The sequence below is a fragment of the Pinus tabuliformis genome, chromosome 7, assembly GCF_031772625.1.
Source record: "Pinus tabuliformis cultivar Carrire ecotype Pingquan chromosome 7, CPIR1, whole genome shotgun sequence".
Lineage (NCBI taxonomy): Eukaryota > Viridiplantae > Streptophyta > Pinopsida > Pinales > Pinaceae > Pinus > Pinus tabuliformis.
Window position 1 is genome coordinate 380,860,818 of NC_142293.1, and position 21,436 is coordinate 380,882,253.

Sequence of the window (21,436 nt, forward strand, 5' to 3'; positions counted from 1 at the left end):
TAATATATATAAGTGAAGAGGAAATAAATATATCCCACATCGTTAGTGGGATGGTACATTTCCCATAATATGGGTCATTATAATTATAATTCATTTTCATTATGGGTCATTATAATTATAATTCATTTTCATCAAATATCCCACATCGTTAGTGGGATGGTATATTTCCCATAATATGGGTCATTATAATTATAATTCATTTTCATTATGGGTCATTATAATTATAATTCATTTTCATCAAATATCCCACATCGTTAGTGGGATGGTACATTTCCCATAATATGGGTCATTATAATTATAATGCATTTTCATTATGGGTCATTATAATTATAATTCATTTTCATTCTCAATAATTTGCGGCGGCGAACCATATGTTGAGATTTTATATATATAAGTGAATAGGAAATATCCCAGATTATATATATATATAAGTGAATAGGAAATATCCCACATCGTTACCATATATATAAGTGAATAGGAAATAAATATCCCACATCGTTAGTGGGATGGTATATTTTCAATAATATGGGTCATTATAATTATAATTCATTCTCAATAATATGGGGTTATTATTTATCCCTTATAATTATATGGGGTTATTATTCATCTCATATTATTCATTTTCAATAATATGGGGTTATAATTCATTCTCAATAATATGGGGTTATTATTCATCCCATATTATTCATTTTCAATAATATGAGGTTATTATTCATTTTCAATAATATGGGGTCGCTATTCATTTTCATATTCATATATAAGTGAATAGGAAATATCTTACTAATTCAATAATATGGGGTCATTATAATTCATTCTCAATAATATTCATTTTCAATATTGTGGGGTCGCTATTCATTTTTATATATATAAGTGAATAGGAAATATCCTACTAACTCAATAATATGGGGTCATTATAATTCATTCTCAATAATATGGGGTTATTATTCATTTTCAATATTGTGGGGTTGCTATTCATTTTCATATATATAAGTGAATAGGAAATATCCCACTAATTCAATAATATGGGGTCATTATAATTCATTCTCAATAATATGGAGTTATTATTCATTTTCAATATTGTGGGGTCGCTATTCATTTTCAATAATGTGGGGTCATTCTTGGGTAGCATGTGGGTCTTCAACTTAACTTGAACTTGGCATGTTGTATCATTATTTTCATTTTCAATAATGTGGGTTCACACTTGGGTAGCATGTGGGTCTTCAACTTAATACCCATCTAACTTTTGAATTTTGCATATTATACAATACACATAATTTGGGGGTCACCCTTGGGTAGCATGTGGCTCTTCAACTTAACTTGAACTTGGCATATTGTATCATTATTTTCATTCTCAATAATGTGGGGTCACCCTTGAGTAGCATGTGGGTATTCAACTTAAGACCCACTTAACTTGTGAACTTTGCATATTATAATGTGGGGTCATTCTTGGGTAGCATGTGGGTCTTCAACTTAACTTGAACTTGGCATGTTGTATCATTATTTTCATTTTCAATAATGTGGGTTCGCCCTTGGGTAGCATGTGGGTCTTCAACTTAATACCCACCTAACTTCTGAATTTTGCATATTATACAATACACATAATGTGGGGGTCACCCTTGGGTAGCATGTGGCTCTTCAACTTAACTTGAACTTGGCATGTTGTATCATTATTTTCATTCTCAATAATGTGGGGTCACCCTTGGGTAGCATGTGGGTATTCAACTTAAGACCCACTTAACTTGTGAACTTTGCATATTATACAATACACATAATGTGGGGGTCACCCTTGGGTAGCATGTGGGTCTTCAACTTAAGACCCACTTAACTTTTGAATTTTGCATATTATACAATACACATAATGTGGGGGTCACCCTTGGGTAGCATGTGGGTCTTCAACTTAACTTGAACTTGGCATGTTGTATCATTATTTTCATTCTCAATAATGTGGGGGGTTCACCCTTGGGTAGCATGTGGGTCTTCAATTTGTGAACTTGGCATGTCATACAATACACCATGTGGGATGGTACATTGTGCCATATATGAATTACTTTCATTACTTTAGTATCTCAATAATACTTATACTTATGCAATACACATAATGTGGGGGTCACCCTTGGGTAGCATGTGGGTGTTCAACTTAACTTGTGAACTTGGCATGTTATACAATACACCAATGTGGGGGGTTCACCCTTGGGTAGCATGTGGGTCTTCAATTTGTGAACTTGGCATGTTATACAATACACCATGTGGGATGGTACATTGTGCCATATATGAATTACTTTCATTGCTTTAGTATCTCAATAATACTTATATAGGAAATATCCCACATGGTTAGTGGGATGGTACATTGTGCCATATATGAATTTCTTTCATTGGTTTAGTATCTCAATAATGTGGGGGGTCACCATAATTATATAGGAGATATCCCACATGGTTAGTGGGATGGTACATTGTGCCATATATGAATTACTTTCATTGCTTTAGTATCTTAATAATGTTGGGGGGGTCACCCTTGGGTAGCATGTGGGTCTTCAACTTGTGAACTTGGCATGTCATACAATATACCATGTGGGATGGTACATTGTGCCATATATGAATTACTTTCATTATTTTAGTATCTCAACAATACTTATACAGGAAATATCCCACATGGTTAGTGGGATGGTACATTGTGCCATATATGAATTACTTTCATTACTTTAGTATCTCAATAATGTGGGGGTCAGAAATATCCCACATGGTTAGTGGGATGGTACATTGTGCCATATATGAATTAATTTCATTGCTTTAGTACCTCAATAATGTGGGGGTCACCCTTGGTAGCATGTGGGTAGCATGTGGGTCTTCAACTTGTGAACTTGGCATGTTATACAATACATGCTCCAACCGCATCACAAGGTAGAGGTGTCTCATTTTATTTTGGATGCATATAAATGGATTTATGAAAGCTGAGGCATGATGATAAGAGTTGGGATTTATAATACATAAAGGCCCAAAAACTTCAGGGTTGTTAGGGAGCACTTTAAAACCATATAATAATCCACCACAAGATGGAGATGTCTCATTTTATTTTGGATTCATATATTTTGGATGCATATAAATGGATTTATGAAAGCTGAGGCATGATGATAAGAGTTGGGATTCATAATACATAAAGGCCCAAAAGCTTCACAGTTGTGAGGAGCACTTTAAAACCATATAATAATCCATCACAAGGTGGAGATGTCTCATTTTATTTTGGATTCATATATAATGGACTTAGGAAATCCGAGGCATGATGACTAAGAGTTGAGATTCATAATACATAAATTGTTGGTGCTATATACACCCGCAGCACCGGTGCCCCTCTGGTGGTAATATGCCTCGGTGCATAACTAGAAGGAGCACCACTATAGTTTTTAATTTTCAAAAAATTGTCATGCTATACTCCAATGAAGCACCGATGTTGTTCATGTATTAAAACACCTCGGTGCATCTTCTAAAGAGCACAACTAGGCGGTTTTCAATATTTTACAAAATGTGGTACTATAGTCCAAAAAAGCACTGGTGAGGCACATGTATTAGAACGCCCTATGATGTCTTAACAAAAGCACCACTATAGGTTAAAAAAAAAAAAAAAAAACTTGGATATCTGACACACCGGTGCGGTTAAAATAATGCACCAGAGGAAGGTTAATGGAGAGATTTGAAGCACCGGTGCCACTCTTGCATCATTCAAGTGCCCTGACGTCGATTATTCTCTTACTCACCATCCTTCTGTACCATGCTCAGTGCATGTCTTTCCAATTTTCTCAAATGGTGGTGAAATTTGTTTTTCTCAATTATGTGTCAACAATGCCTCCCCAACAAGCAAATGTCCAGGTAATGTCTATGTTTCTCACTAATTTAATTTTTTAGTGTATTAGAATTACAAATTAGCTCAAAAAATCCACTATTTTTTATTTAGTTTTCTTGCATTGTGTGCTCAATAGTTTTGGATTGCACGAATAGAGGTGCACCCTATAAATTTACAAGGTGTACCGTAATTCCGTGTGTGAACCTAACACGGAACTATTTTTGCAGTGCATTTCATAAATGAAAACGCATCGGGAAAAGTTATAAATTGTACATCTATGTGTACATTTTTAGGTTACACTGAGTGCGTTTATATTTACCAAATGCACCGCAAGAATAATATTAAAAAATATAGCTCGATGTGTTTGATAACCTAAACATTCCATATCAGTGCGAAAATGTTATATGTGTGCACCGATGCATAAGTTTGATATGCACCATGATGAAAATTTAAATACGTGAACCAATTGTGGTGCATCATATGTATGTGTGCACTATATCTGGTGCATTTTTTTATAGCGCACTGCAATCAGTACATTACTGTTTTTGGGGCACATTAGGGATTTTTTTTTTCTTAATTGAAAGTTATATTTCCATATTTATAAATACAATTTTGATTTAATAAAAACAAATGTGTATTATGTATGAAGCTAATGTATTATATATGTCAATCATGTAGCAGAGACATCAGCAGAGGGAGCAACAATAGGAGTAGGAGAAAATGGCAGACCAATACACTGTGGTTCAACCATGGGAGGCCCGAGAGAGGGAGAGGGATTTATACCCTCGCCCTATTATCTCATCGACCCAATCTCTCTTAAGGAATGTAGGCCTCCTCAAGTACTATGAGGAGGCTACATCCTTGAAGGTGCACTCTATCTTGTTGGCGCATCTAATCCACTAGTGGAGTGTCTAGGAGCAGGGTTTCCATATCGGTCCTGAGGGGTGGTATAGGCTCTTTGAGGAGGATATATATTTTATCACTAGCTTATCCATTATAGGGAGGATTTTCCCCAGTTCCATGATGTCCTCCATTGTTTTGCAATAGAAAGTTAGCTTACCTACTCTCAAAGATATGTTGGGCCTCAGGCAGTCCATCCAACATATTTTTAGGTGCGTGGTGGACAACTACAAATTTATTCTTTTGCTGCACATGCGGTTAGGTGCCTCTCATTATTAGTCACCACCATTGCACACTTTACTAGTGATGGGTAGTGCATTAGTTTCCCTCTTTTGTATTATGTTGATTCTTTGATTTAGGCGCCACGATTTATCAGGTGGTCTGCCATTTTTTTAAGGAAGTTTTGTATGGCTTTAGATAGATGTCATGCGATGATACATGGGAGTATGAGATTCCATTTTGCTTCAGAGAACTTTTGTTTATTTTTTGAGAGGTTTCCAGAGACGAGGCCTACATTTGACTATCACCCTCCTAAGCCGATGACTGAGGTTCAGATGCATATGTGGGGGTAGATGATGCCCAAGAGGGGCCTGTTGGAGTATCCAACCAGGATTTCCGTTTAGGCACTGGCGCTACTGGCCAGTGAGGATGACCATGTGTTTATCTTGTTGTTGTTTCTATACGCAGGTATTGATTGGAGACAATGTCCCAACATCCTCTCCACAACGGATGAGCTTGAAAAGGATAGAGGTAATATTAGTGTTTTCTTTAAATTAGTTTAGTTACATTTTATTGTTTTAATTAATTAAAATAAAAATTATTCTATTACGTTCTTTAACTTGTTTTATTAAATTGTTTAATGAATTTGTCTAATTATTTTTATGTAGTATACATTTTGTATACATCAACACATTCCTTGGGGACATGCCTCCTCCCCTATTGGATGGAGAATATGAGGATATGGGCGAAGCCAAAGAGGGTGAGGCACATCCTCAGAGGCGCATGGGAATTCAAGTCCATAGGGATGGTCTAAGATTTAGGATGGAATACTGCGACAGATTGTCTAGAGTTTTGGTTGAGGAGGGAGTCTGCCCTATGAGGACTCAAGACATCAGTGCAAATCCTAGGTTCGTCGATCTCTACAAGGACTTTCCGTGCGAGATGATGACTCTTATGCATCATATCATTAGAGCTAGTAGGATACTATCAACGATGAGGGATGGAGGGAATCTAGTGCCAGATATGTCAAATGATCCTTCACGCAGTGCTACCCCATCGGATCATGATGATGAGGGCGGTGATCATGATGCTTTCGATATTACTACCCCATCAGATCATGGTCAGGGTGTCAGTGATCCTTCTGGTAGTACAACTCTTCCTCATTCACCTAATTATCAGATGCTAGAGCTAGAGGATGTGTGTTATGTTTCTCTTGACATAGCAGACCAACCACATCCTCCTCCACCCTAGAGTGCGACAGATGTTGAGGCAGTAGTTGACCATCCATTGTCTTCTGCTATAGACCAACCACCTTCTCATCCACCTTAGAGTTCAACAAATGTTGAGGCAGTATTTGAGCATCCATCATCTTTTGCTGCAGACCGGGATGGCATTACTATGCTTGTTGTATTAGATATTTGATTGCAATTATTTGACTTATCTCTCTCTCTCTCTCTCTCTCTCTCTCTCTCTCTCTCTCTCTATATATATATATATATATATATATATATATATATATATATATATATTGCATTTTTTTCATGTTTATGTACTTAATTTATATGTTAGTGTTGATGTGTATATTGTTAGGTCATGTTATTTATGTTCATTTAATGTGCTCGTAGATAGATGTGTATGTGATAATAGTTATTTGACATGAGATGTATATTAATCTGAGGATGTGTGTGGTGAAGATGTTAGATTATAATGTTTATGTTTTGTTAGATGTGATCACGATGATTGTTCCTTGTTAGATTATTAGATTTGTGTGCTAGCTAATGACATTTATATATGCTAGAGTTGTATATAATTAGATGACGGTAGTGAATTTGAATGTGTATCTTAGATGATGTTTATGCTTTTTAGATGGTTATCATCACAATGTTTATTTTTATGAAATAATATTTATTATAGATTATGTATTGCTGAACTTATATCAAAATTTATATATGAAATTGCATGCAAAATGACATACTTAAAAAAAATGCAAAGAATTTTTTTATAAATTACAAAGTTTAGTATGGTTGAAATTATGATTGTAAAATTATGATAAATATTTTTCTATTGCTTAGATAGTACATTCATATTCATTCTAACTTAATTAGTTAAATATTTCAATATTCACAAGGAAAAAATAATTAAAGGTAAAATAATTTAGTTAGTTCTTAATAAGATGAAAATGTGTAACTTATTCAATTTTTAATATAAAATATTAATAATAATAAATTATTCAAAAATACAATTTAACTAATTCAATATTGGTTTATAAAATTCAATCTATTGTTAAATTTAAAAAACTTAAGTCAATTTTTTTTTTTTAGTTAATTTAGATTTAACATAACTTGAAAATTTCTATATTTATAAAATTTAATATATCACTAAAGTTATGAGATTTTCAAGCAATTTAAATTTAATATTTATAGCAACTCTTACCAATTTAAATTAGAAATTTCTCTCTCTAAAGTTGAAGATCAAGAAATGTAAAATAAGGCTTGTGAAGTTACTTGTAGTTGGAGATTTGTTTGGATGTTCTTCCTTAAAGAGGCAAGTGAATTTTTTTCTAGTAATAAAGATATAACATTTTGGTTCTTTATTTTCTATTGTACTTATTTAAATTTAACTCTTTTTAATAAGAAATATGAGTTAAATAATACAAAAAGCATACTATATTAGATTTGAACTTTTGACAAATAATATATTTGATTATTTCTTGATGAACAACTCAAGAAATATTATTTTTTCCACATACTTATCACGAGATAGTCACTAAAATCCATGTTTTCACATAACTCCTAGTTAATATTACATCATGTTCACAAGGATAAAGACATGTCTTCTTTAAATAATTTACTTATAAATACATATAAATAGATAGTTATTTTATATAATCTAAATAGGAAAGAAAAATGCATCACCAAGTCTATTAGAAAGTCAAACAAATGCCTCTTAATCACTATCACATTATTTATCATGTAATTCTTAGACATAAAATATTTATTAATTCAACTTTTATTTATAATTACCATTGAAAAGAAAAGTAAAATAAAAATAAAACCTCTTATGCATCCATGTAAACCCATTTTTTCTCTTATGGTCCATAAAAAAGATGTAATCAACATTTTATACATGCAAAAGACGTCCTTTTGGTTTACATAATGTTGCAAGAAATTTAATTTAAATACGGTAAACATGATTTTACCTCTCATGTCATGAATTTAATCTTACATGTATTAATACACAATTTTTTCATTGTTAAAGTCCTCATAGAGTTATCACTACATGATTTATATTGATTTTGAACTAAACAAGAAGAAAAAACACATGAACTGATTAATAAACCAATAAGTATCTAAATTGAGAATACATCTTCAATGTTGTTTCTAAATTCACTATTTATCATTTTGGTTATATTGTTCTCATTTTCCCATTTGAGAAGGATTGTGACCTTGAATCCTTATTAACATAGATATTGTACACAATTGGAAATACTTAGTTTTAAGTGTAAAAATGTTTCCATTGCAAAAAAGTGTGTAAAAATGTTTGTGAATTTTACCAATTATATAAAATGTTAACAAGACGAACAAAATATATATAATTAGCGAAATAAAGAAAAAAAAACGTACAACAATAGTATACATGATGAAATAACACAAGCATGTATCACTCCTCGTTGTCATCACCTTGATTATCTTCCTCGCGTGGCATGATAACACTGTTGTTCTCAAAAATATGTTTTGATATAGGGTCATGTCTTAATATGAACCAACAATCCCTATCCAACACAAATGGGTAAAAAAACACTTAGTTGTAGTGTTTTGAGAAAACATAAGGCTCCCTAGCTTCATGCCACATCTTTTTAGAGTTGATAGATATTGGCCCACTATTGCGATCTTCCTTTACATCATTCTGATCAAAGGTGTCCCACCGCTTGCACCTAAAAATAAAACATTGGAACGAACTTGAATGATCTCTTGTATCTTTCCAACGTAACCTAATGTCCCCTGCATTAGGTTTTGATCGCAATGGCTAGCATGACTAGATTTGTCGAACTCGACTTCCACTCCATAGTCTTGTGTCATGCATCTATCATTGACATCCATATTCCCACATAGATGGGAATAAATGCACCTATAAAAAAGTGAAAAAATCATAATGTCATGTGTCGAATAAGCGAAACATAATTAAAAATATAAAATATATACATATGTTACAATTCAAAGGTGCAGTATGAAGTAAAAAATGTACAGAAAGAGATTATAATTTCCGAGTTGCTGCACCCAATTTATATGTTTAGTGCATCCTCTTGAGCATGCAGGTAATGACCAGATGCACTATATTTCTCTCTGACTTGTCTGCATATTCTCCTCTATATTAAATATAATCATTCAGACATGCATGATATGATATGTACTCAACACCCAACATTTTCAACAATTCCTTTGCCTATTCACAACTACCTGGCAAGACATTATCACTTCGAAGAACCTTATCTTTGAATAACCTGTAGTTGGTGGGGAGCATAATTGTATAATGCCAATATTTAACGTGAATTACCTCAAAATATAAGGGACTTGATTGATTATGAAGGTGAATTACCTCAATATTTCCAAGAAACATGCATTCGACATGCCAAAAATTTCTTTCAAGTTGTACAACAACATCATTGTCCCCAATTGAGTAGACTTTGACTTGTCTCTAGGTCCAAAGAGAGGGGTGGTGGAAGCAAATTTTAGGCTTTTGAATAAGGTATCAGTGATATGAACATCATCGCCTAATTCATTGTTCTTGAATGCATCTAAAAACATTGCCTCCATGGCAATCATATCCCATAAGTAATCATCCATACCAACCTCTATTTGATTTCCTCCATTGCCAACTTGTGATGAAGAACTGCTATTGTTGTAGTCATTCCTAATAAGTGAATCTCGACGTAGTGGGAATTGAATAGGTGGTTGTTTCAACCATTCTTTGTATGCTTCCTCTATGAGTATTTCTCTTAATGTAACATTTCTCTCAAGTTGACATTGTAGTGGGGTGCACCAGAAGATGGTAGGTGGGTCGCTCATCATCACTACAATCCTAATTTCAAAAAATATTGAACGTTATTAGTACAATATTGTTAAATTTAGGTATGTTCTAAGCTAGAGCAATTTATTTCAATTTTCACAGCTAGCTCAATATCCTTTCCAGATTAGCAATCACATCAGCATTAAAGTAAACTACAGATAGAACATAAATATAAATCGCAAACAACAAGCTAAGACAAGAGGACACAGGATATGGTGCTAGCCAGGGACAAACCCTAATGTGGGGAAACCCTTGATCAATTCGTCTTATATGTTCTTCAATAGTTCAACAAAGAGAGAGATATTACATATACATCAGAAGTCAACATATTGACTTATCTAAATAAGAGCAAAGATCTTCTCTACAAAGATAGAAAATGAGGTAGTTGATCTGAGTTGAGTAGAAGGCATACTGCTTCCACTGATCCAAGGTGACTCCATCACCATGCTACTCCTCACTGTGTTGCACCTCACTATGATGCACTCAATCATCATGTTGGACCTCATTACCATGCTGCACACATCATACTGTTACATCATCAAGCTGTACCTTATCATCATACTGCACCCACCATTGTTGCCTCATACTAAACCTCACTGTGCCCATCATGCTGCATCTCATTGTAGCATTTATTTATCAATGCTGCACTACACTTCATCATGATGCCCATCATTATCTATTTGTTGCATTAACAACAGATAGGGCAGACTTCATTATGTCAAGACATTCCTATCTAACAATCATTAAATCCTTGACTGTGGTGTCGTGGCTTGCGGCCTGACACACAGTCTTCCTGTAGCTTCTAGGTAGCACAAATATGATCCTTGATCCTCCAACGATACCTCAATAGATCTAATCCTAATCTCCCCTAATTCTTCCCTCCTAAATAGCCTCACTGTCTTCCTGAAATAGCTTCAGAGCAACCTTATTTCTCCATGTTGAATACTCCTTCTAGTTGTTGTTGTCATGTTGTTCCTTTCCGAAAGATTCAGGCCTAATGTATGGACTTGTCACCCTCAAACAGTAGTTGTACCTTACAACAAACCCTCCTTGTCTCTGCCTCCTCCAATCAATCATACCGTTCTCTAAACAGACCCCTGAAATAGCCGTCAAATGTCCACGCTCTCCAGTCCTTTCCTTGCTGTAGTTAGGGCCTCCTTTTGGACAGCGAAATAGGGTCTTTAGATTGTGGATGGATGACCTTAGATTAGGTCTCTCTAGACTACGAATAGGGCTTTATTTAGGCATCATATTAGGGCAGGTTTGGGCAGCATATAGGAGCCTCTTTAGGTTGCGTATATAAGCTCCTTTAAACGTGGATAGATCTCCCTTCAATGATCTGTCTTTTGCTGCGGCTAGGAGCTTCTTTTGACTGCGGTTAGGGCATCCCTTTTTGCTGCATCCAAGGGCTGTCTCAAACCCTTTCAAAACAATGTATAGGATTAGGGCATGGTTGCATTCAACTAGGGCATGATAACACCCGTGGCTAGGGCATGATAGGACTACATTAGGGTTAGCTGTTAGGCCTCCCTCACTGTGCTAGATCTCCCTTCTTAGACTGCGGATAGACAACCTTTTGCGGCTAGGGCATCATCCTCTAGGACTGCGTTTTTCCCTTAGAGATTCTTCTTTCCACTAAAACCCAAAAAAAGTGGAGAAGAAGAAATCTCAAGAGAGTTGTGTATTTAAATGACTTGCAAGGCACTTGTATTTATACCAAAATGTGGAGCACAAGTGGGGGCAGTTTAGTTGCTGGCCGACCTTGACGAATTGTCCCATAACACAAATAAATTCATATCTCCATGAATACTTATTGAAATCGGATGATCTTTAGATCAATCCTACACCTCTCGATGAAAGGGATCCAAGAAAAATATTAGCTGCCATTAATAAGATGACCCAAATGGATTTTGGCCCTAGTTTCCAAGTTTAACATCAATGATATTAGTAAGCATGTCAATAAAATTGGTTTGTTGAAATTACATTATACCAAACAATTATTACCATCATTGATCCAAGATTGCAGCTGTAATATTCCATGTTCCAATTGGTAGGGTGAAGAGGTTGTCCATTTTCATCTACCAACTGCTTGCGATATGCTACTCCTGATAAGAGCTTCCGATGTTTTTGAAATGGAGGAATATTTTTTGCATTTGAACTCGATTATGAATCAAGATCCTACAAATTTGGATACATTTTTATTCAAATTGACATGGATTAAAAAAAATTCAATTAGATAATCAAAATATAAATAAAATTTGAACTTACTAGAGATGGAAAGGGAGAACTCCATGAAGGAATTTGATCAACAATATGGAATGAGCTAGAAATTTAAGAATTAGCTATTTGATATTATTGAGATTTTGTCACCGCATTTGAGAAAAATCAAAAATAAAATTTTGTGTGCATATCTAAAATTAATTTCAAGAACCATATAACCATAATCTGAATTTCAATATAGTTTTCAAACCATTTTTCAAGAATAAGGTGACTTTAAGTAGAAAATGTATACTATGAACTACTGTAATTCATGTGGATGCATCCTAAAGGATAATTTGAGATTAATATGCCATTTTATGTGAAAATAAAATTTTAGATAACTTTTTTAAACCTTATTGGCACGCTTATCAGAACAAATTGCAACAATGAATTTAAGTAATAACAACATCAAGGCTTTCAAATAATATCCACACCCATTTCCAACATTCCAAAAAATATAAATTATGTTATCATATTGGTGCTGTTGTACAAAACTGTTGTGACAAGATCCCCTGGGGCAAAGTTTTGTAATAAATTTTGGTATACTTGTAAAGTCTCTCTGTTTTGAGGGAGCGGAGCGCAAAGGTCATAGGAGTCAAAAGGGGCTTTAGTCCCTTAATTTTCTAGAATATAGCGAGTTTTGTGACCCGACCATGGTACGTGGACCATGGTATTGTAAAAGCGAAGACTAAATATAGAAGAGTCATAGCGAGTCTAGGGGGAATTCAATAATAGAAGATCATTTGTATGGGCAAGTAAGCTAAGGCAGGAAAGTCTGTTTCCTATACTTAGGCAAAGGGGAAGGCTCCTTCCGCTGTGTGTGCAGAGACCTTGGTAAGTCCACAGGCTAAGTGTGTGGGCCCTTGCAGCTACGTGCGCAAGAAAGAGGAGTCTGTAACAAAAAATATTATATAAATAAAGATTGTTTTGAAGCTATAATTGTGTATCTGGGCATCTATATTTACTTATGCAATTTCTGTATATTTGCTTAATTGATGCACAAAAGTAGTAGATCTACTTATTTACTTACTGTTATGAATGTTTACAACAATTCGCGAAGGTTTAGATTTTGTTTCTACTAGTTACTACAATGATTCATATTTTAAGGGTTAGGGTTCGTGAATACTGAAAGAAGCCCTAGAAGCTGCAGGAACCCATCACACTGACCTTTGGATGGAGAAACCTGGTTCTGTCATCCGCCAATACTGCTTTGGGTGAGACTGTAACCTAGGGTTGTTGCCAAAAGGGCCAGCGGTTAGGAGTTTTTTGGTTGGCACAACTAACTCTGAACTTGGGTCAGGACCCCTCAAGCCAACAAATGGCTCCATTTACTGGACCAGGATCTATCTAAGGAATGTGTGATGTCAAATAAATGGTTCCAAACTAAGAAAGAAATTGAGAAGTGGATAGATCAGAAGTTGCATGAATTCACGACGTAGGAAAACATGAGTTCGCGTCTGTCCAAGGAAGAGTGGTTGAATAGATATATGTATACCAATGAGCAGGAAATTTTCTTATGTTCCTTTCCGTGTGAATTACACGAGGGGTTGTATAAATTAATAGATAATCAGGGTACGTGGAAGTTGGACAACCCTATTGCGTGGACCCTAGAACTGGTGAAGCACTTAGAGGCTTTAGAAAACAAAATCGCATGGTTGTCGATCATTGAATTGATTGTATTCTGGGAGGATTAATTACCGAGTTCACGATTGATACATCCACCAGCTATAGCGAAGTGGAGCGTAGGTTTTTCAAGGGTCCAAGAGGTAAGTATCTGAAGTCCTTGAAGACCCAGATTAAAATGTTATTGTGCGAAAAGCGGGTTTTGCCTTTAAATTGATGTCTGGGACTATGCGAAGTGGAAGAGCATTAAGAAGGGACCTAGATTCAGGTGCTGAATATAGTCCATTGTTAGGATCGTCTAATAGTGACAACAAGAGAAGCATTCTGAAGACACCGCGAGGTGCGTTGCAAACTAGGAGCCAAGGCACTGCAGGAATACCCCATCTATCCACTCCACCTCCACCCCCACCTCTGCCTCACACACACACACCTCCACCTCCACCTCCACCTCCTCCCTTCAACATGGAAAACGTGATGAAGATGTCTGTGTTTAAGGGTCTGGAGACTGAAGACCCTGAGCAATTTTCGTTTGTAGCAAATGTTGTATGGAAGGCACATCAGATTACTAATGATAACATGAAGAAAGGGCAGTTGGTTACGACGTTACAGGACAGAGGGCTAAGCTGGTATATCAAGTTTTGTTCAAGTAAACCCAATGCGACTATGCTGGAAACATGACAAGTGCTAAAAAATGAGTTTAAGAAGCCTAAATTGCAAGCCCAATCAGTGATGGAGTTTAAAGATATACAACGGAGGGTAAATGAGTCTGTGTGGGACTTTGATCAAAGACTAAAGTGTCTGAGTCAACAGGCTAATATGAAGATCACAGATGATCAACACAGAGACTGGTACATTGCTTCATTATTGCCTCATCTAAGATTTCCATTGTATCAACAAAAAATAGGAACACAAGATGAAGCCTTAGAGATTGCCATGAGGTTGAAAGCTTCGCCTGTGCAAGATATGAATCTGGGGTTACAACAGATTGAGTCACAATTGGTTAGTCTACATATGGAGTTACAGAGCCTTAAGAAGGGAAAAGAAGTCTAGCCTGAGGTGTGCGCAAAAATTTAGTGCTTGAAGTGTAAGGGCCATGGTCATGATAAGGACCATTGCCCAGTCTACTAGAATTATCTTATTGGGGGAGGTCATGTCCCATTGAAGCCTGAAAATACCACTGGGCCGAGTAACAAAGTAGCATTATGGTGTGTTATTTGTCAAATCTCTAGAAAACATGCAACTAACAACTATCATCTCTTACAAAATTTTGTGCAAACCCCGCAATAGTTGTTTTGCACTTTCTGAAAATCGGTAGGTCATGATGAGCGCAACTGCCGAAGGTATGAACTGATGATGGAGTAGACCCCTACATATAGGATGTAGGTAGAAAATTGGCTGCAAGATTAGGGTGTGGGTATGGCATGCAAAGGATTCCAAGGCTGAGGAAGAGGCCGCAAAGAAGGAGCTAGAATGGGTCATGGACAGTTCATTTGTTACAATTGTGGAGAAGCAGGTCATTTCACGCATGACTGTCAGAATACGACAAACCCTTCCTATCTGTATTATAGGCAGTTTGACCATGTCATAGAAGATTGTCTGATACTTATAGAAAATATGCAAGACAAGAAGACTTAGACCCAACAACCTATGCATAACATCCAAACAATGAGAGCAGAGCCTCGCGAAGATGAGCCTAGTGTTAATATTGTTACACAAAGCAGTATCGCCACTAGAGAAGACAAGGGGAAGTAGCCAGAAGTTGATGGATGGGTATGGAAGGCTACTAAAAAAAAAGTTGGGTTCAACCTAAGAAAATAAAAGGAAATCTTTATGGATGTCAAGAAGAGCTTTGCGGAAGCCTCTACATCAGGAATTCAGGGAAAATCCGAAGGAAACGATAATGCATAGGACGTAGACCCTTCATTGTTAGCGACATTTTTGAAGACTTGTATGAAGCTTCTAAGGGATAGGAAGGTAGTGGAAGGGCTACAGGAACTAATAGATAATTGTATGGGTGAAAATAAACCTCTGTCAAACAACACGCAATACGCAAAGTAGGAAAAAGTAAGAAGAAAAATGGTTGCGAGATGAGACTGACTCCGCAAATTAGAGAGTACGAGATGGATAAGGTAATTCTTAATCTAGGATCGCATGGTAATGTTTTTCCAAAGAAAACTTGGGAGAGGATGGGGAGACCTATGTTGCAGTGGTCTCCTATTCAACTACAAATGGAAAATCAACAAAAGATCATTCCTATGGGGCGCATATATGGAGTAATAGCAGATATTGAAGGAGAAAGCACCCTAGTTGATTTTGAAGTAATTGAGATAGTTAATGATAGTAACTCATACCCCTCACTACATGGCATTGATTAGGCCTTTGATATGGATGCAGTCATAAATCTCAAAAAGCACATAATAACATTTGAAAGGAAGGAGCTCAGGGTTATTGTTCCACTAGATCCGATTGAGGGTACGCGATATATTGCACCAGTTTGCGATTATGAAGAAGAAGATGACCTGGATCATATTTATAAGATCACTATTCATGATGAGGATTGGATCAACCCTACTACAGATGGAAAAATCTCATGGGATAGGGACAGTTCCTGCACTTCAGATTTTGATGAGGAGCTTGAACATTGGCAGAACCACTTACATGAAGTATCCTCACTGCGCTATAACATGATGACAAGACAACTTCGATGCATATCCACTGAGGTGCATAATTTACCTTATTATGATGGTTTAGAAGATGTTAATTTGTTTTTGGATAAGTTTGAAAGGGATGTCCTAGAAGAACATCAGTTCCAAGCTCTAGATATTGTGCTGCGAGATACACCACAACTTTCTCGATTGGAAGGAGTACCAAAGAATGATGGAGTTGAGGTTTGGGTATGCCAGTACCCGCATGATGGAAAAATACACAGGGAAGGACGATCCACGTGACAATTTGGCACGATGGAAGAAAGCATGGGGAGAAAAAATGCAGATGGAATGGGTTCATATCTTCTGCCACACGTTGGATACAACACTAATGAATTGGTATTTGGAAACGGAGCTGTGACATGGGATTGCAGAATGGGATGTTTAAAAAAAAAATGTTAACTTTTAGCTTTGAGGATGGGTTTGAATTTATAGATGAATCACTATAGACAATCAAAGTTGTGATATTCAAGATGCCTAAGGAACTGGTTGCATGGGGACAACCAGATTGGAGTATGCAGTTGTGCAATGCGCTTGAATATTATAATGTGACCACAGAGGAGGGTGAAGAAGATCCCAGAAATATCAAAATTCCTGAGTTTGAAAGACAACGCAAAGTCAAGGGATCTAAGGCGGAAATCCTTGATATATTAGAGCCTTTAAAGACCAAGCAAGTGAATATTGGATCAGAAGTGCAACTGAAGTTTTCAAAGATATGCGACTATTGGGATGAAGATACAGTTGATAAATTCGCGGAGCTATTGCGTGAATATCAAGACTTGTTTCCCACCAAGTTCTTTGACCTAAAAGGGATAGTATGGGATCTGGGCGTCAAGAAGATTACTTTAAAGCCAGAGGAAAAGCTAGTAAAGCAGTGCCCCGACTGATTAAATCCAAAATCTAAAGAAAAGTGCATGAGGAATTGGATAAGATGTTGGAAGCTGGGATCATTGAACCTGTGGAGGAGTCAGACTGGGTGAGTCCCATGGTGGTTCAGGAAAAGAAGTAGTAGGATGAAATTCGAATATGTGTAGACTTGAGGAAGTTGAATGACATGTGCATCCATCATCCATTCCCTATGCCATTTACAGACAAGGTATTGGAGAATGTTGGAGGGCAGGAAGCCTACTCGTTCATAGATGGATTCTCAGGGTACCATCAAATCAAAATCGTGCCAAAGGATCAGAGCAAGACCACCTTCGCAACTGAGTGGGGTTGTTTTCAATACACAGTGATGCCTTTTGGACTCAAGAATGTGCCCGCAATCTTTTCGCAAGTATTAATTGCGACCTTCAAGGAATTTATCCATAAATTTTTGGAGGTCTACTTTGATGACTGGACAATATTTGGATTGGTAAAGTGCCATGTTTCTAGTCTGCGCCTCATGCTAGATACTTGTCGAAGACATTATATTGCCCTTAACCTGAAGAACTGCATATTCTATGTACTGTACGGGATACTCTTGGGTCATGTCGTTTGCAAGAAGGGATTGATGGTAGACCCTTCCAAGATTGCAATCATCGTCAATTTGGAGGCCCTAAAGAACATTAAGCAGTTGTGCGTAACATTGGGCCATACTGGATATTACAGGAAGTTCATCAAGGCATATGCGCAAATAACTGCATCGATGGAAAGACTGTTGAAAAAGGATGCAACATTTTGTTGGGATGAGGATTGTCAGAAAAGTTTGGATGTTTTGAAGGAGAAAATGGTTACCACACCCATTTTAGTATTCCTGGATTGGAAGAAGGAGTTTCATGTTCATGTAGATGCGTCCTGTATTGTGCTAGGTGCGGTATTGACCCAACCAGGTGAAGGAGATATTGACCACCCTATATCATTCGCGAGTAGGAAGTTGTCAAAGGAAGAAAATAACTACTCGACCACAGAGCGTGAAGGACTAGTGATGGCCTATGTGCTACAGAAATTGTGGCACTATTTGTTAGGAGCGCACTTCAAGATGTATACGGACCATTCTGCTCTGAAATATTTGGTCAAAAATCTTGTGTTGGGGGCGAATATTTGCAGGTGGTTGTTGTTGTTCCAGGAATACAATTTTGAGGTAATTGTGAAGCCAAGATTCCTAAATGCTGGTCTTGATCACCTCTCGTGGATTGAGATTGGTGACGAGCCTACAAGTTTAGAGGAAGGGTTTCCTGATGCGAAATGATTCGTTGTTCGCATCACAAACGATCACTTTATAGGTATAATTCAGTTTTTTTCTACATGAACAACCCCAGAAGGATATTCAACACAATGGAAGAAATAATTGGTGGTATGAGCAGTTGACTTCTCTGTGATCGCTAGACACTTGTACAAAATGGGCTCTGATGAAATATTATGGAGATATGTCCCGGAGTATGAACGGCCAAGTATTCTTGTAAAATCGCATGGAGGAGTAGCAGGAGGTCATTATGAAGGTAGAGTGACTGCGCAGAAGATCGTGCGCGCAGGGCTTTGGTGGCCGATGATACATAAGGACTCGAAGACATATTGTAGGGCATGTGATGTTTGTCAGAGGACGGGGAGACCATCATGAAGGGATGAGTTGCCACTAAATCCGCAAGTAACGTTGAAGGTGTTTGATAAGTGGGCGATAGACTTTATGGGTCCAATTCAACCACCAGGGAAAAAGACGCGAGCTAGATACATTATCACCATGACTGAATACTTGACCAGGCAGGCAAAGGCATAGCTTGTGAAATATTGTAGCGCAGCTACATTTGTGAATTTTATCTTTGGATACATCTTATCTCTGTTCAAATTCCCTAAAATTTTAATGAGTGATAGGGGTACACACTTCTTAAATGAAAAATTGTTGCGTTGCTTGAGGAATTTCAGTTATATCATCAGAGGAGTATGCCTTATTACCCTCAATAGAATGGCATGGTAGAATCCTTCAACAAAATTTTGGAGAGTGCCTTAACAAAGATTTACAATACGAAGCGAAATGGTTGGGATATGCGCATACCAGCGGTCCTTTGGGCATATCAGACTACTTGTAAGAAATTGACAGGACAAACCCCGTTCAGATTAGTGTATGGGAAGGAGGTTGTAATGCCCATGGAATATATTGTGTCAAGTTTGCGGATTGCAGCACTGACATATATGGTTGATCGTGATACTATGGAGGATCGTCTCGCGCAACTGGTAGAACTAGAGGAAGATTGTTTCCTAGCAAGATTTCATCAACAAGTGAAGAAGGATCGTGAAAAGGCATGGCATGGTCACCATATAAAATAATGCACCTTCCACAATGAAAATTTGGTATTGTTATGTGACAGTAATTTACAAAATTCCCCACGAAATTTCAAATGCATTCGCTAGAGCCCTATGTTGTGAAATAAATTATAGATGGTGGCGCAGTTCAGCTCGCGACGCTGAATGGGGAATTATTTCCGGGAAAAGTCAATGGAAGTTGATTGAAGCTATACAGGGTGATCCTACCCATGTGCAATCACTATATGATTACGAGATAGTATTAGTACTCCAGGCAGCTGCAATGAAGTACGGGACTATAAACTACACTTCCCGAAAGTTGGAAAATCAAAGTAAGGGAGTTGCGCGACGAGTTTGAATAAGGCGCCGAGGGGAGTTGCGTTGAAGAGGTTGCACCACAAGGATGGGTTTCACACGTCTTAGCCAAAAAGTGATCGTTGAAAGTACTGTAGATGATTGGATAGAAAAAATTTTGTTGAAAGGAGCGGGGAAGATGTATTTATGGAGCATATCTTTGGAAATATGACGCCAAAGATGAATTAATGATCGAAAATTGGAGGGAACGGTTATATTAGAATTCAAAACCATCTATAAATATGGCATGCTGCCCCTCATTCAAACACTTTGCTTCCTAAGAGTTTGTATTGCAATTTTTCACCTTGCTTTGTGCCAAGTGCAGCACTATATGTCTAGGCTAGATTGGGAGGAGCTCCTTTCATGACCAGGGTTGGCTGACGTACTTAAGTTTTTTCATCAGCTTTTTTTGGCTAGAATGACTGCAACTCCCCCTAAGACGGAAGCAGTGCCATCTGTCCCTGCATGATGTTCACCAACGTCGCCTAGGTCTCCCAGACCTAAGTCTTTTGTACCTCAACCTTATGCATCCAAGGCGACAGATAAGAAGTAGAAGAAACCTCAGCAAGTCTTGGTGAGGTAGTTGCCGTGTAAAAACCCCACAGAATTCTACCAAAAGGAGAAGATAGATCAGTCAAAACAGTCGACAGAGCCAATGGATTTGGATGAAGAAGAATTGCGTGGAGGCATAGAGGAGATTGATGTCGAGGAGGGTGAGCCGATGAATTTTCTATCGAATTATATTCCATCGTGCAAGGCCACAACTCAAGTTCCAAAAGATCTAGACAACACAAAGTTTATGGTGTCCACGCCACTATTTTCGGAGAAGGTGGTGTTCGAGGGCACGTTGTTGGCCCGCATACCGACACTCAAGATGGAGGATTGGGACTTAGGGGACCATGAGAAGTTCCCTCAGTTGGCGCCCCCCAAATACCTATCCAAAGTATACTATGAAGAATCAGAGGTTACACGGTTGGAACCAATGAAGTGGGTAGCTGGTGTTGGGGCCACAGGGCTCTTGAACATGCTTTGGGTGCCGCATTTCAGTTGCACCAACATAAACACCATCTGTGTGCACCAATTTCTCACACTAGTGCACGATGGGTGTCTTTGGATGGGAGAACCCATCCCAATTATGGACATGCTAATCCACCGGATCACCTTACTCCCATACTAAGGAGTGGATCCTACATAAGCGTTTGGAGGAAAAACGCAGGAAAAGAAGCTCATGAACTAGATGAAGAGCAAGTATGGC

The 21,436-nt window shown here is 37.3% G+C and overlaps 1 protein-coding gene across 1 annotated transcript; it reads left to right on the plus strand.

Moving 5' to 3' along the window:
- Positions 1–19,494: 19,494 nt before the first annotated feature.
- LOC149247578 (uncharacterized) lies at positions 19,495–19,851 on the plus strand. Its single transcript, XM_089444642.1, has one exon. It carries the CDS (start codon positions 19,495–19,497, stop codon positions 19,849–19,851), a length of 357 nt encoding a protein of 118 aa, XP_089300768.1.
- The last annotated feature ends 1,585 nt before the right edge of the window (positions 19,852–21,436 follow it).